Source organism: Netta rufina (genome assembly GCF_964035555.1).
Source record: "Netta rufina genome assembly, chromosome: 5".
Classification (NCBI taxonomy): domain Eukaryota; kingdom Metazoa; phylum Chordata; class Aves; order Anseriformes; family Anatidae; genus Netta; species Netta rufina.
The window spans coordinates 42,244,632-42,260,512 of record NC_140128.1 but is presented as its reverse complement, the minus strand read 5'-3'; the positions used below and the strand labels follow the sequence as shown (position 1 = coordinate 42,260,512).

Sequence of the window (15,881 nt, the reverse complement as noted above, 5' to 3'; positions counted from 1 at the left end):
GAGGATAAGTATGTTGTGTTGTTTTTTTTTTTTAATTAAAATCTTAATTTGAAACTTTGGTGTAATATTTGCTTCATTTTTAAGTGGGTATGTTTTAGAAGCGCATCATCTGTTTCTTGACAGAAATACTGTAATTTTCTTAGCTCTGATCCCAGCCAGAAGAATACTTACCTGAAGTCCCTCAGAACTACGTACTGTATCTTCTGCTCTGAAAGCTCGCAGGGTTATGCTGATATTTTTTTTGCAATATTCAAAAAGATCTGAAGACTTGCAGAGTCGTTATCTTACACGGAAGCTTTTTCAGATGGAGACTGCAGAGAAGATAGTTCCGTGTAAAAGCATGGAAAGCTGATTAACCTGCACTGCCCCTAAAAGTGATAGTACTGTTAGGAGGCCTTTCTTTATTGTATTAGGAGCATAAATACAGCATTTTTCTTCCTAATGAATCCCCTCCATTATTAGCTATTTCTAATTAAACTAAAATTGGGATGTGCAGCACTTAGGGTTATCAGACAAGGAGCTGATGAAGTTCCTTCCACAAACTTAAACAACTAAAGAACATGTTTCCCATTTTTTTGCTTTTGTCATCAAATCCAGGCTTCATTTGGTAAGTAAGAGGGAAGTAAAATCCATATGGTAAATCCCCACTAAAGATAAGGAAGCTGGTATACACTTAAAGAAGCAAATAATAGGTCTTAACAGCTTTTGATTAAATCCATAAGATTAACTTGTTTAACTGTTCTGTCATATGCTGTGTGAGCTGTAGAAGGAGCTACAGAAAATTGTTTCTTGTGGCCCTAGGAATTCTCTATCTTTCTGATGTCTCTCCTGGGGCGTGCTATCCAATTAAAAGCACACAACTCCACGCCCTCCCTCTGCCTCAAAACTATGTGTGGGTATATGCTTAAAGATAATTTGTAGAGATTTGACATAATCTCAAAATTCTACTTTCTCTTGATGGTTTTGTAGCTCAGAAATGGGGCTGCTCGTTCTTACATTGATATAGGGCATTGTTTTTTTCCATAACCTTTTTTTCTGTTGAAAATACATGTATGAAGGACAGTTCGTCTTAAATCTCAAGCTTTGGGAAGAAGCCAGAATTCTCTGCTAATATACAGGGGTTTATTTCCAGATTTTTGCCTACCAGTGATTTTTAGTTATGTAAATTCTCTGTAGCAAGTATTTTTGGGGAAAAGATCTTAAAACTGTATGGGTATGTGGAAGATCACTCCTGCAGTTTACCTGTGCTATGTGTTACTTATTATCAAAACTTTTTTGTGAAGTCACTAATGGGTGTATTTTCTATGAATGCGAATAGTAAGTTTGTTTGGTACGGCAAGAGCTGATCTGGAATCCCTCATGAAAATAGTTCCTTATTTTCTATTTTGAGATTTTTTTTTTTCTTCTGACTCGGGCTTTTCAGTTGCATCATCTAATTGTTTGTTCGCTATTTAAAAAATCCCAAGTGTAACGTGAAGTTGTAAAGAGCTTAAATTTCAAATGACACTTCTATCTCCCAGCCCAACTACAAAAGCCAGAACTGTGCATAGATCCCTTTATTAGGAAACTTGCAGCATCCAATTAATTTTCTGGATTTTCTTGTACATGTGTTTCTAGTGATATTAAATTGTCCTAAATCTCCTAACCACTGACACTTCTATTATACTAGTTCTTTAGCTGTTGTTTTTTTTTCCAAATGAGAGGTGTTGAAAATATTGAAACGTTACTCTGTGTTGGTCAATCTTAGCGATTTGTTTTATAAATAAAATGTGCCAGCAGAATAGAGGGCTTCAAAGTTCCGAGCAGTACGCTTGGCTTTACCTTACCTTTCTCCTTATCTCAGGAAATGAGGGGCTGTGATTTGATTGCATAATGGTCAATTTCTTTATGCTAGGAGTCGATTTCTTTATGCATTCATCTGGCTAGCAGAAGATCTATGTGCTGTGAGTTACTGTGAGGAAGAACTGCAAATGAATAACAGTGGACTGGAATAGCTTTATTCTTTATTTCAGATTTCGACCTATAAAAGGAAGGCAAGAAGAACTAAAAGAGGTGATTGAACGTTTTAAGAAAGATGAGCACTTAGAAAAAGCCTTCAAGTCCTTGACGTCAGGTGACTGGGCCCGGCACTATTTTCTTAACAAGAACAAAATGCAGGAAAGGTTGTTCAAGGAACATGTAGGTGTATTTGTAATTAATGTGCTTTTTCAGATGGTTGAAAGGCTAAGAAAATGTACAAGTTTCTTAGGATTGTAGCAGTAGTAAAGGGAAGTAATCTGCTGCTCTGTTATATATTACTTGTTTGACTGCTTTTTAACATGAACTTCCTGTGTTTTTCAAAACCCAGAGAACTTGAGAAGGGGGTTTGGGAAAAGGCTAACTTTCCATTGCCTTTTATTTAATAGACATGTAGAAAAAAACAAAATTCCTTCTGCTATTGGCTTAAGTCCTCAGCAGAAGAGAGAAGTCCTACTGCTGGGAGAAAAGAGTTTGGAGGACTTTTTTGTTGTTACTCTTGGTTTGGGTTTGTTTTCATTATGGATTTTGGGGTTTGTTCTAATGTACAGCTACTGTAAATCAAATTGTGGGTCAAAGATGAAGGAAAAGGGAGAAGCCCTGATACCGCAATATACCTCAGCTATTTTGGGTATAGGGCATTTACGTAGAAACATCATTCTGCTTCCTCCACTTCTAACATCCCAAAATGAATTTTGTGTATAGCACGAAGGTTGTTGACACGCAAATTTGCAAAGAAATTATAATATTGTTTTACTTTTTTTAAAAAAGAGCTCCTTCTAGAAAGAGTATATTGTTTGCACAGACATCCAAAAGGAATTGGCCTTTTCCTAGTCTAAAATGGATCAAATGTAGTAGCATAGAATAAAGTAACAGCAAATGCTGCCTTCTAAAAATGTTTTTTTGAGTAATAAAACCTCACTTTTAACTAAAGCCACCAAAAGGAACAACTTGAAAACTTGAACTGATCCAGCAGTCCCTGAATTCAGTAGCTAGACTTCTCATGGAGAAATCAATAAAATTGGACTCGATGAGATTGTTAGGTCTGAGTGGTTCTTAAAGACCCAGGAAGAATTCTTGAACACAAGTATTCAGTGACTTAAAGAAGAAATTATCCATTTTCACTAGCAGGGCCAATTTCGTTCCATTCAAGGCATCTTCAACTACTTTAAATTTTTTGGATGGTCACGTTATCCATGCGAGAATTTTTGCAAGTCACTTTGAAGAAATAAGGTTATAAGGTTAACATCTTAACTATACGCATTATTTAAAAACATAAATATATGCATTTCAGCACAAAACATTCCTTTGCAATGTATTTCTTTTGTCTTTCTTACGTCATTTTATATACAGCTTTTCTTGCTTTTTTTTTTTGTTTTGTTTTGCTTTTAACAGAATAGTATTTTTTTTTTCTTTCATTGCAGGTATTTATTTATTTACGGATGTTTGCAACTGACAGTGGGTTTGAGATACTGCCTTGTAATCGGTATTCTTCTGAGCAAAATGGAGCCAAAATAGTTGCAACGAAAGAATGGTAAGTAATACAGCTTACTGTTGCATTCTGTTTCTGCCTGTTATTTATTGTTTCTACTTATAAATCAAATTTGGGAATTTTTCTTTGACTAGCTAATACATGCTACATGCATCTGTGAGGTATTCCCTTGTATAGCTGGACTTAGTCACGGAGTTTTCAATATACAAATTTGTTATCTTGTTTCTGTCGGATAATTATTTTCTTCAAATCATTAGTCATTGGTTTGCTATGAGAAACAAACCCATGTCAAGACTCGGATGATGTCAGATTTGTTACAAAACAGGTAATTGAGGGGGGGAATGAGTTTTCTACCATAGTGAAACTGAAGGATGTTATTTGCATATTTTGATTGTGAAAGATAAATATCTCTTGGAAGCACAAAGCTGGAACCCTGGTGTATTTTTCCCTTCTCCTTTTTTCCTGTTTGAGTTTCAAGATAGACCTGTCAGTGGCAGCACTACAAGATAGCCAAATTAACCCAGATTTTAAAATTAATTTTCCCTTTCCTCACCTCCTCCCTCCCCCAGACATTTCTGTTTGCTTTGCTGTGTGTCTCTGGATGCTCGTAACAGCACATCCGGGATGATGATATGCTATTCTGTGCTGGGTAGGATTGAGTGGCTAGGCATTACACTGGCAGCATACCAAATAACCATGCTGTTACTGTGGGGCTGGGGCCTCAATATGTGGGAGAGCAAGCTTCAAGAAGGCTGAGGCCAGTTTCTATATCATGACTATAGCTGGAAGTTCCACAATCATGGTATAATCTTTTTGTGTGTGTGTGTGTGGTTTGTTTTTTTTTGTGTGTGTGTGATTTTGTTTTTAATTCTCCCTTGCCTGATTCTTTGGGGTAGAAGCTTTGTATATTTAGATGTGTTGAAAATGAATCAACTTCTTGTGCTCAAAATCTTGCCTGACAACCTGAGCAAGACAAACAAAAGTCGTGCTCCAAAATAGTTGGAAAATAGTCAGTAGTTTGAAAACTACTGTTCAGACATAATGCTAGTAAGGAATGTTGAGCAGTCCCTATAAAAGGATAATTTTGCACTTAAAATGCTTGGTTTGAGGGAGTAAGTAAAAATGAAAAAAAATCATTTTAGTTTTAACAACTGTAGTAGATGAAGTAATCGACTCTCAGTCTCTTGCTTGTTTCTTCAGAGATCATAGAAACAATGACAGTGATGTCTGTCAGAAGTGATGCATTTGGTACTGTATAGTACTATATATATATATATATACATACATATATACACTGTATATATATACAGTACTATATAGTACTATACAATACTGTATATAGTACTATACAGTACCAAATACAACATTTATTTCATATAGATGAAAAAGTATACTTACGCTAACTATCGACAGCTTTTGTTTTTGTGAAGAAATGCCATGCTATTATACTTTGCAATTTTTGATACGTATTCTTACTTTTACTATTTCTTACAATAAAGGAAACGGAATGATAAAATAGAATTACTCGTTGGGTGTATTGCCGAACTATCAGAAATGGAAGAAAACATGCTGCTGAGACATGGGGAAAACGACTTCAGCGTAATGTATTCCACACGGAAAAACTGTGCACAGCTGTGGCTTGGTCCTGCTGCATTTATCAATCATGGTGAGTAACGAATATAGGAACTATGTTGAATGACACAAGCAATTCTGTTCAGAGGTGTTATTGTATGTGAGATAAATGACACGGGAATTTAGAGAAAATACCTGAATCTGTTATACTGGAGTAGTGCAGGACAAAGCTCTGTTGGGAGTTTAACAAACAACAGCTAATGAGCTATGAACTGGGAAAGTCAAAGGAGGCTCTGGAAAGTGATGCCTTCTTCCTTCACAGAGGTTTTGGAACTGGCGGTTGAATTAGTGGAGCGCATTGGGGTCTACTCTGTCTTGCTGTAGCAAAGTTTGTGAATGTAGTCAGCTGTAACGTATTTTTTAGGTGAACTCATTGTGGCTCCTTCAATCTTGTACGCAGACCCTTTGCTTATTCTGTTGCATTTGTATGCTGAAGGAGAAGTGAGTAGGATTTACCATAAACCCTGTTACCTTAAAAATGAGGGAATTTGAAAACTTGTAGGTAGCATAAGAAGAGCTCAGGAACCAAATGATATCAAAGTGAATATCTCCTGGTACATACCTTCATGCAATACTAATATGACTCCCAGTATTTAGTTGAGATTCTAGAGTTACTGAAGTCAGAGTGAATCCTTACTTTAGATATCTACAACTATTCATGTTTCAGGTCTTATCAACAGTTAATTGACTTTATCTTTTGGACCTTTTTCAGATTGCAGACCTAACTGTAAGGTAAGCAAGACATTAAAAATAAATAAATAAAACACCCCACTCTTATATTTTTTTTGTCCCTTCACCTTTTCCTCCCCAGCTGTTTTACTTCTTGTTTTCTCACTTAGATACTGTTCAACCTTAATGACTAGCCTTTCTTTTACTTTTTTTTTTTTCCTCCCCTTCCTGTCATCTTCTTCCCAAGTTTGTGTCAACTGGAAGAGATACAGCATGTGTGAAAGCTCTAAGAGATATTGAGCCTGGAGAAGAAATCTCTTGTTACTACGGAGATGGATTTTTTGGAGAAAATAATGAATACTGCGAATGTTACACCTGTGAAAGGTATGTGTTGATATAAGTAAGTTTCCAATTGAAAGTTGATATAAATAAGTTTCCCAATTGGGCATATTCATGATATATTTTGTGAAACTGAAGGCACCTGGTTATGAGTACTCCAATCTTTGATATATTATTATTGCCTTCTAATTATTCATCATAATGATTTTTTTTAATTGTTACTGAATTATCTTGTTTCCTGATAACTCCTGCATTCTGTTTTTCTTTTAGTTTTCTGTCTTAGAAATAGCCAGAATGACAAAAAGTAGTCTAGATTCTTTAAAATATTTTTCTGAATAAGGTAGAATTGGAAGGAAAAGCAGTTTAGCTGCTATGAGCTTGTTAGCATCTGGCTCCTAATGGCAGCTTTTTTTTTTTTTTTTTTCCACTAGAGAAGGCAAATTTCTCTGTTAATCTGAAGTCCTGTTCTGATGGAAATAGGCAAAGTAGTTTTCACCTTATATTACTAGAACTTAATTGTTTAAGTATTTATTGAAGGTCTACAAGTTTGGACAGTACTTGACTGTATCTGTCCATTGCACCATAACAGCAAACTTGTTTCTGTTTGTTTTTTACCCAGGTTATCACAACCTAGCTTCTTCACAAAATCAATTGAAAGAATTTCATAGTTGTTTCCTGCCATGGCTAAACAACTTCTTACCTTGAGCATGGTGGTTCAACATGATTTGTGCCAGCCTTGCCTGGTTCCAAGAGGAACTATGCAGAACCCATAACTATTCTGTTAGTTTGAGCTAATTGTAGAGAGAAGAAACCTATGAAGGACAAAATATTAATAATATTGAGAAATAGTTTAATGCATACACATGTAAATAGTTTCATTACCAACCTTCATTTTTACTAGCTACTATGGTCACTAACAATTCTTGCAATTCAAGGGAAGACCTGCTGCTGTGGGCCTCCAAGGTCATATGATGTTGGTAGATCATTCCAAGTGAAGGCTACAGTCTTAGGATTTATCTAAAGAGTTATTAGTAAAAATGTACATCAGTCCTGGGAGCTGTTAAGTGTTGAATAAATGGGTACCATTTAATATTTTTCCTTGCTTCTTGGAGAGAGATGTTTCTTTTTCTTTTTGCTCAAGTTTCTTTGTTGCTTTTGATGTAATATGGACATACTTCCTTGCAGGACAGACCAAGATCTTGTGTCAGAATATTTTCTCAAACTAGTCATCTTTGGATTTTAAGTCCATGAAAATGTTGTAGTTTAAAGCTAAGACTTTGGTAATTCTCATTTCAAGAATCTACTTTTCAGTCACAAAATTATGTTACAGAAGTCAAATATGGGAAGTTTTGAGTTTAAGGAAGCTGAGCAAGGGAAAATGAGTCTTTAATAGCACAGATAAGCCAACCTAATGGATGACTATGTTATGAAAAAGGAGATGTGTAGTGAAGTCAGTCATCTCACTGAACACCAGGAAAAATAATTTTTGAGTGATGACATTTTGACTATTCTGCAAAGATTGTTAATTTTGTAATGTTAAAATGCTAGACTTGTAAGAGCCTAGGGGATATACTTGGGAGTTGAGGGAAGATTAGCACTGTACAAATATTTTTAAGCCTCCAAAAACCATCACCAAGAAAATGTGCATTCACACTGTTAGGTGAGCGAGCATGCTGTTCATGATGTCTAACTGGGATAACTGGGCACCGAAGATGTGTCAGAAGGCAGTTGTGGTTATTTATGGCATTGATCTGAAGCGACTGCTGCTTGTGCTGGGTTCAGCCTAGTATCTTATTTTAGCTGCCTGTAATTTGTGGAATTGAAAATAATACTGAAAGAATGTTCCATATCAAAGAAATATCAGTTAATTTGAGAATAATTATTGTATATGCATAATAATATTTAACCCTGTGACACTTGAGATCCTCTCCAATCTCTTTCCGGCGTACTTTTGGTTACGCTTTGTGGATTTTCTTCCAGTGCAGCACACTGGAATCCAAACTGAAGTTGTCTTCGATAATTCTCCAAAGTGCAAGCTTACTGGATGACAAGTACCAAAGTGAACATGGTAGTAGTGTTTGAAATGCAAGTGATGGAATTCTTAATCTCCACCCTTTTCTGTGATTAATTTTTTTAAAAAAAGTTTCAAGTTAACTCAGATGTTTTTGTGGTAAATAAAGACTAAAAGTATGTCAGTTCCAAAAGTAAACAGAAATATGAGATAATCTTATTCGATTTTATGCACTTTATAACTCTTGCTGATGCAGTAACAAGCATTGTAACTGCAGCTAGCTTTTTTTTAATTAGGCTGTTGTGAGTAAGAAAAATAATTAATTTAAACTGTTACCTCAGTTGATTTCAAGTAGTGTTTTGAACTACTGTATTTCATTTTCACCTGTATAACTTCATTATGAAAACGTACTAAAATAGACAAAAAGCAAAATTGCAAATTAGGTTTGTTCTTCTTCCAATAAATATATGGAAGGTATTTCGGAACTTCTTGCTGAAAAGAGATATCTATGTGGATATTTGTAGGCTGTTTTAATAAAATGTTAATAAATTCAGTGGTTCTTGATATTGTTTATCCAAACACAACAAGATTCAGACTAACATATGAAACAAAGATGTAAGTTTATACTAACAGCTATTAATATATTGTCATCCTCTTCTTTACAGACGCGGAACTGGTGCTTTTAAATCAAGAGTGGGATTGCCTGCACCTACTCCTGTGATTAATAGTAAATATGGACTGAGAGAAACAGATAAACGATTGAATAGACTCAAAAAGTTGGGTGACAGCAGCAAAAATTCAGACAGCCAGTCTGTCAGCTCTAACACTGATGCAGATACCACTCAGGAAAAAGCTAATGCAAGTAAGTATGGGAAAAACTTGGAGTGCAGGACTAAAGGATTCATAAAAAAATGAAAAACTTTCACTGTGATGGAATTGCTGTCTTAATGTTGAGATGCATCTCAAATACTGTTTTTTAGAACTAATTGATTCAGGAATCCAAAGGTAATTTATATAGCAATTTAACAGATTTCCTTAAGCCTTTCTGTGATGAAAGGTAGTACATTCTTATTTTGTTTGTATGTTCTCATTTTCGTTTTTTATGTACACCAGTAGCTAATAGCTAGTGACATATTTCTAAATTTGTCAGCTAAAGAGCTCTGTTGGGAAGTTACATACTTCAGAAATATGGGAAATAATCACATGCAGTACTATTGCTTAGGAAAGAAAGCTCATAGAGCTTGAGGTATCTACATTCCGTAGGAAAACAGTTTTTATATAAATACTCCTAGTTGAGATTACCAAGCAAAATAGTCACTTCCTGTAGAGATGCTTTAAACTGAGCACCTATTCCCTTTATACATCCAGGACTGATAGTTTAAATACCTCTTCTGAAGTGACAGTGTACAGTTAGTAATCTCAGAAGAAATGGGAGGGGTTTTTTGTTTCTGATGCTCTTGACACTCACTACTTGATGAAGAGAAGTCTCATTTTTTCCTCACAGAATATAGGCAAGATATAAGTAATTTCAACTTTGACTTAACTAACAGTTTTTGAGTCACTTCAAATATTTTGGTTCCATATGTCTCCTGTTTACTGCTCTGAAGCTGAAAAACAAAACAAACAAAAAAAACACAACCTTTTCCCAGTTATATGATCTCTAGCTATAAAGCTTTGGAGTTGTAGCTTTGCTTGAGCAGGCTATGCTCAGTTGCTTATCGCTGTAAGTAACAGACAACTGGAGACTTGAAAATGAAATCATTACAGTAGTTAAGTTTTGGGTTTGTCTCCCCAAAAGAAAAAATCCTGGGATTAAAACAAGAGCTTGCTGATCCTCTGCTTTTGCTGGAATAATGCTCAGTAAATGCTGAGGATCATGCAGGATCAATTTGTGGAAAATTCAGTAGAAGAAGAAACTGAATAAAAATAAAACAAAACAAACAAAAACCCACCAAACTGCATATATTAGAGGTAGTAAGGGAAGTGTACCTGGAATGTAGAAGTACTTTTGACTTTTTTGACAATCTTTTCATCTCTGAGTTGCACATTAGTCAGTTTGTCTCCTTACTGCATACTCTGTAGGCCATTTGACATATTCTGATTAAAGTGATTGCTAGAGCCTTAGTTAGTTAAAGTTTTGATTAAAAATAAATAAAATAACTACAGTGTTTGGGGAGTGGGAACCTTGGGTTAAATCAGTGTCATTAACACCTCTTTCTTTTGCAGCTAACAGAAAATCTTCAATTGGTGTAAAAAAGAACGGCAAAAATAGAACATTAACCAGACAGTCTATATCAAGAATTCCAGCATCATCAAATTCTACCTCATCTAAACTAACTCATCTAAATAATTCCAGGGTACCAAAGAGACTGAAAAAGCCTGCAAAGCCTTTACTTTCGAAGATTAAGCTGAGAAATCAGTGCAAAAGGCCAGAGCAGAAGAACGCTTCTAGAAAGCTCGAAATGGGAAATTTAGTTCTCAAAGAGCCTAAAGTAGTTTTATATAAAAACTTGCCCATTAAAAAAGATAAAGAATTAGAGGGACCAGTCAAAGTTGCAGTCTCTAGTGGATGCTTAACAAGGCATGCAGCAAGGGAGTATAAACTGAATTCTGTGAAAGGTGCTCATGAGCATGGTGATATACCACCCTGCACATACATAACAAGGAGGTCAATGAGAACAAGGATGAGTTTGAAGGAGACCTCTGACATAAAGCTTGAACCAAATACATTGGATAGCTATAAGAATAACTTGACTGGAACGCGATCGGACGTTTTAGAGCAGCAGTCTCATGTGACAAATGAAAATGATCTGGCTCATGGAGCATCACATAAAGGGGAGGTTAGGTGCCAGAAAAACGATGCAGGCATGTCAAAAAAGAAGTCTCGACAAGGAAAAGTAGCGAAACCACCTGCAAAAACAGATGAAACTGATAGTACGCACAATACACCCGTGACCGATGAAGTACCAGATTTGATCAGTTCTCATTCAGAACACGGAGAGAGGAATAATGTGGTAGAGACACCTGTTGGCTATAAAGACTGCGTCCCTGGATCTGGTGGCTGCTCTGTTGTAACATCTGACAATTTTAAAGCGAAGGAGAGCTTTAGAACTGCAAAAAGTAAAAAGAAAAGACGAATCACGAGGTATGATGCACAACTAATCCTTGAAAATAGCTCTGGGATCCCTAAACTGACTCTTCGTAGACGCCACGATAGCAGTAGCAAGGCAAATGACCAAGAAAATGATGGAATGAATTCTTCAAAAATAAGCATCAAATTAAGTAAAGACCATGAAAAAGATAATAATTTATATGTAGCAAAGCTAAATAATGGGTTTAACTCAGGATCAGGCAATAGTTCAACAAAATTAAAAATACAGCTAAAACGAGAGGAAGAAAACCGAGGAACGTACCCTGAGGACCTTCATGAAAATGGTGTGTGTTGTAGTGAAACTCTCTCCCTTTTGGAGTCGAGAATGGAGGTAGATGATTATGCTCAGTATGAGGAGGAAACAGCAGATGAATCTTCATCAGAAGAAGATGATGAAGAGGAAGATGATTATGATGATGAATTCGATGACTTTATTCCTCTTCCTCCAGCAAAGAGATTAAGGCTCATTGTTGGCAAGGATTCAATAGATATTGATATTTCTTCCAGGAGGAGAGAAGATCAGTCTTTAAGGCTCAATGCATAAGCTTATAGGTCTTAAACTGACCTGGATGTCATTTTTAAAAAATAAAAATTTAAAAATTAAAAAAAAAAAAAAAAAAAAAAAATTCCATTTGATTATTCCTCAACTGAAGAACTCTCTGAAAGACTTAGTGGCAGCACTTCTTTATTGTTTATTCACCTATCAACATAATATTGTAGAAAGTGTACAGCATACTGACTCTTCTTAAGTCTGATTTGTGCAGATTTTTATTGTACTTTTTAATAGCCTTCTTATGTGCAATTCTAAGTTAGAGTAAGAGGTAATGCTCTGTTGTAAAATAAAGGCTCAAGCAAAGTTATGAAATTGCATCAAATCTTTTCCATGCAGGACAATGAGAATACAGTGTGGCTACACAATTATTTTTGATCTGTAAGAGCATTAGTTTGCTCTTACAATATTTGACTAAACAATTAAAAAAAAAAATCATAGTAGCAGCATATTTAAGGTTTTCTAGTATATGTTAATATCACCAGCAATGAACTACAGCTTTTCAATTTATTTGCTAGATGTTTTTTTCCCCTTGGAGTTTGTCAGTTTTAACACTGTATGCTGTCCCAGACGTACTGTTTGTGGCCTTTGTTATAGTAGCAAACCGTTGGTTGGAAGTCAAATTGATTTCTTTAAAAAAAAGAAAAAAAAATTAAAAGGTGTTGACAATTTGCTGACTTTTTAGTACATTATATGTACAAGGGTAGCAGTATGCAGAATAAAAGTTTGGATATGGTGTATTTATTGCTTGTTATGTAAATTAAACACCTTGTATTTAACACTTTTCAATACTTTTAGATAAAATTGTTCTTTGCAAGAATGATTGGTGCTTATTTTTTCAAGAATTTGCTGTGAAATAATGTGATTACAACGGGCAACATTTATCCAATGAACTGCAGCTATCCTGAATTGGTTCTTCATATTTTTTCTGTTGCACTTGTAAAATGCTACAAGGAATTTAAAGAAAATCTATTCACTTTAACTTATGATAGTTTTATGAAATTAAAAACAACTAAGTCACAGCTTTTGTTCTGTGGTAACCTATAAAATGTTTGTCTTTTAAGAACCAGTTGTAAAAGACTGAAAAAATATGTATATGTTGTAAATATTTGTGTGTTGTGAGAAATTTTGTCATAAGAAATTGAGATAACTTGCCAGAAGGGTTTTTAAGTTTAGAAATACATCCATGCCAATAAAATAGGAACTTGTAAACCTAGTTTTAAACTCTGCATCAGTTGGAGTTCTTTGCTTTTATGTAGTTCACTTGATACTTCAGAGTCTACTTTATAACAATGAAGAGCACCAGGGCAATGTTTGGCTCCTTTTTTTTTTTTTTTTTTTTTTTTTTTTTTAATAAAAGAACATTAGGAAAACTTACCACTTGTGGGCACAATGAACTTGTTCTTATGTATAAATCAGCTAATTTGCAGACCTGTTTCAAGGAAACTCTTTAAAGTTACCATATTTCATAGTTGTCATAACTGTGTAGCAGTTTGGTATTTGTGTTCTTACTCAACCATGGGTTAAGGTTTAGAGTTCTTGTATCGAAGGGTGTAGAAACAGAAGTCACATCAAAAACCACGTACTGTTGTATTAGTTTAATCTCCTCTTAATTGCATAGTATTTTCATGTCAAGTCCAACCCTCTCTGCCCAGAGGAGCAAGAAATTGAGTTATGTGACAGCTGTCCTACCCAGGTTTGAAAGCACTGAGTAACGTGTGAGTAGATTTGCGTATGAGCTGAGCAGAGGGGTCTGGCCAGCTCTGACCCTCGCGTCTGTATTCTGAGCAGAGAATTAAGTGTAGAATTAAACACAACACTTGTAACTTCATTTTCACAATGTCCAGTCTTTGTTAAAGGCCAGCTGTGTCTCATGTACAGAGTGTGTGTGTATATATATATATATATATATATATATGAGGGCTTTTTTCGTCAGACGTGGTTGACTGAAGGCTGAATGCAAAAGGCTTAGGTAAGTATGCTGACGTTTCTGAGTCCTGAGTCAGCTGTGGGGGATCGTCCTGTGGGCTTTGTAGTTGGAGTGCATCGTGTGAAAGTGAGTCACTGAAAAAGTAGGTTACAAGGAGAAGAGAATTGAAGAATTATTAAAGAATTCCCTTGTGGTAGGAAATTCACCAGCAAACAGTTAATGACAAATACGGCTCTTTCCCCAAGCCCTCACTCCTGTTTTCACGGGGTGAAAATCCACGTGGCTGTATGAGCAAAGGATGGGACGTGTCCAACATGATGCTCAGTGTAGTGTGCTCAGGGACACCAGCCCTCCAGTTCCCCTTCTTGGCTCCGCAGTTATTCTTTCTTCCATTCTACTTCCATTACAAGTAGAAAACTTCCCTGGGATAGCTGTTCCTACTAACTCATATTTCAACGTGGGCTGGTTTTGGCTGTCAGGTGTAACAAGAAATGCTCCAAGCACCCCAGAGACAGCGGGTTGGCTGCTGCTTTACAAGCATCCTTGCACAAGTGGTGCGTGCTGAGGGCCCTTATAGGTGAGGGCAGGGTTAGCAAGAGCTTTTGGATGTAGGTGGTAGGAAGGATAGCTCTGTAACTTGGCTGGCTTGTGTCTTTGGCGTGGAGAGTCAATAGGGAGCAACAGTAAGGCAAAAGCAGGTGATTCTATTTCCCATGTCTCTTTGGCATAAAAAATTCATAATTTATAGTTTTATAAGTATTATAATTTCATAGTCATTTCCAGAGCAATTTGGCTAGAAATAGCCAAATAGGAATCAAGCCCTCACCATTTCAGATGTTCAGGAAAGTTGCCCTGGACATCAGGGAATTTGTGGAAAGTTGCTTGTGCAAAGAAGCAGCCTTCTGGTTTCTGCAAGCAGCAGAAGCTTGCAATTGTGAAATGCTCTTGTCACATTGTCTGAAACGTGTCTGAGCTAATCAAGCATCTTCACGTCTACCTCATCTGTAGCTGAAGCAGCCTACCAGCAGGGTTTGGACTTCAAAAATTATTTCTCATAAAATTGTTCCAGATTTTCTGCAAGACTTTTATGAACGTCCTGTTACTGGGGGTGTTGCAAAGTTTTGTTTTTTTCCCCTGGCATATTTGCTGGCAATGGGGCGTTCCTGTGTCTGCTTTGAGTACTCGGGTATTTGTTTCTTGCAGGTTACTGTCACTCAGTGTTGTTCCAGTTACCTTACCTGCCAGTATGTGATAAATGCATCCCAGGAGCTCCCCAAAGCATGGATCCGGGTCTGCTTTTGGCTCACCTTTTTGGTTTGTTTGGTCAGTTTTGCTTAGAGCTGCCAGTGCGCGCTCTTTAAAATAAACTCAGGAACATAATTCCTCTGCTCCCCACGTTGCTCTGGTTTGAAGGCTGGGGATCTGTGTGGAGTAAGACTTACTGAAAACAAAAAGCAAAGTCACTTAAGTTTGCCTTATCTCCTCCGGTATGTGTTTTACTAAATCCTCTTCTCTTCTTTGGGTTGGGTCACAAAGAAACCTATAGCCTCACATAATCCACTGCCCTTTTCTGAACTCCTGGTTTCACAAGTTACCACGTTAAGTTCTCTTTAGTGTCATTTCATGGCTGTAACACTTAGTACATATCTGCTCTTTATTGCCTGTTACAGCTACTCCTTTTTGCCTCCATGTGACTTCTGTTCTAGTCATAATACCATGTTTACGCCGATCCCATGAAACGTGTTGACAATTGCAAGGCACAGGTGGTTATTTCAACACTATTCCTTCTCTCCACAGGGAAAGGAAATCTGCAGCTTCTCTGAACTAGGCAGCTGCACATGATTTAACTAATTTCACTTCATCCATACATAAAATGTGAGCAGAATAGCCAAGAGCAGCTTGAGAGGTGATGCTGGAGGTCTGCTTGCTGTAGGCACAGGGATGTCGTCTCTGAAACAGGTGTGGATGGGACCAGCTAGCCTAGGTTGCTCTGGAATTGGTTTGACTCAACAGGCAGACTCATAGTTTTGGTGGTGGGCTGGTGTGGAGCTACCAATGGGTCCAACAAAACATGGATTTTTCCACTGGTGC

General features: G+C 36.5%; 1 protein-coding gene across 2 annotated transcripts in view; it reads left to right on the top strand.

The window, feature by feature from the left end:
- The window catches only part of KMT5B (lysine methyltransferase 5B), a 28,420-nt gene extending 15,288 nt beyond the window's left edge, over nt 1-13,132 (top strand). For both annotated transcript variants that reach the window (XM_084287883.1, XM_084287882.1), the window contains exons 4-10: nt 2,013-2,178; nt 3,441-3,550; nt 5,008-5,174; nt 5,853-5,872; nt 6,057-6,193; nt 8,825-9,021; nt 10,386-13,132. In XM_084287883.1, the coding sequence (XP_084144009.1) occupies nt 2,013-2,178; nt 3,441-3,550; nt 5,008-5,174; nt 5,853-5,872; nt 6,057-6,193; nt 8,825-9,021; nt 10,386-11,854 (2,266 nt within the window). In that variant the 3' untranslated portion in view covers nt 11,855-13,132. The remainder of the gene's footprint in view (nt 1-2,012; nt 2,179-3,440; nt 3,551-5,007; nt 5,175-5,852; nt 5,873-6,056; nt 6,194-8,824; nt 9,022-10,385) is intronic.
- The last annotated feature ends 2,749 nt before the right edge of the window (nt 13,133-15,881 follow it).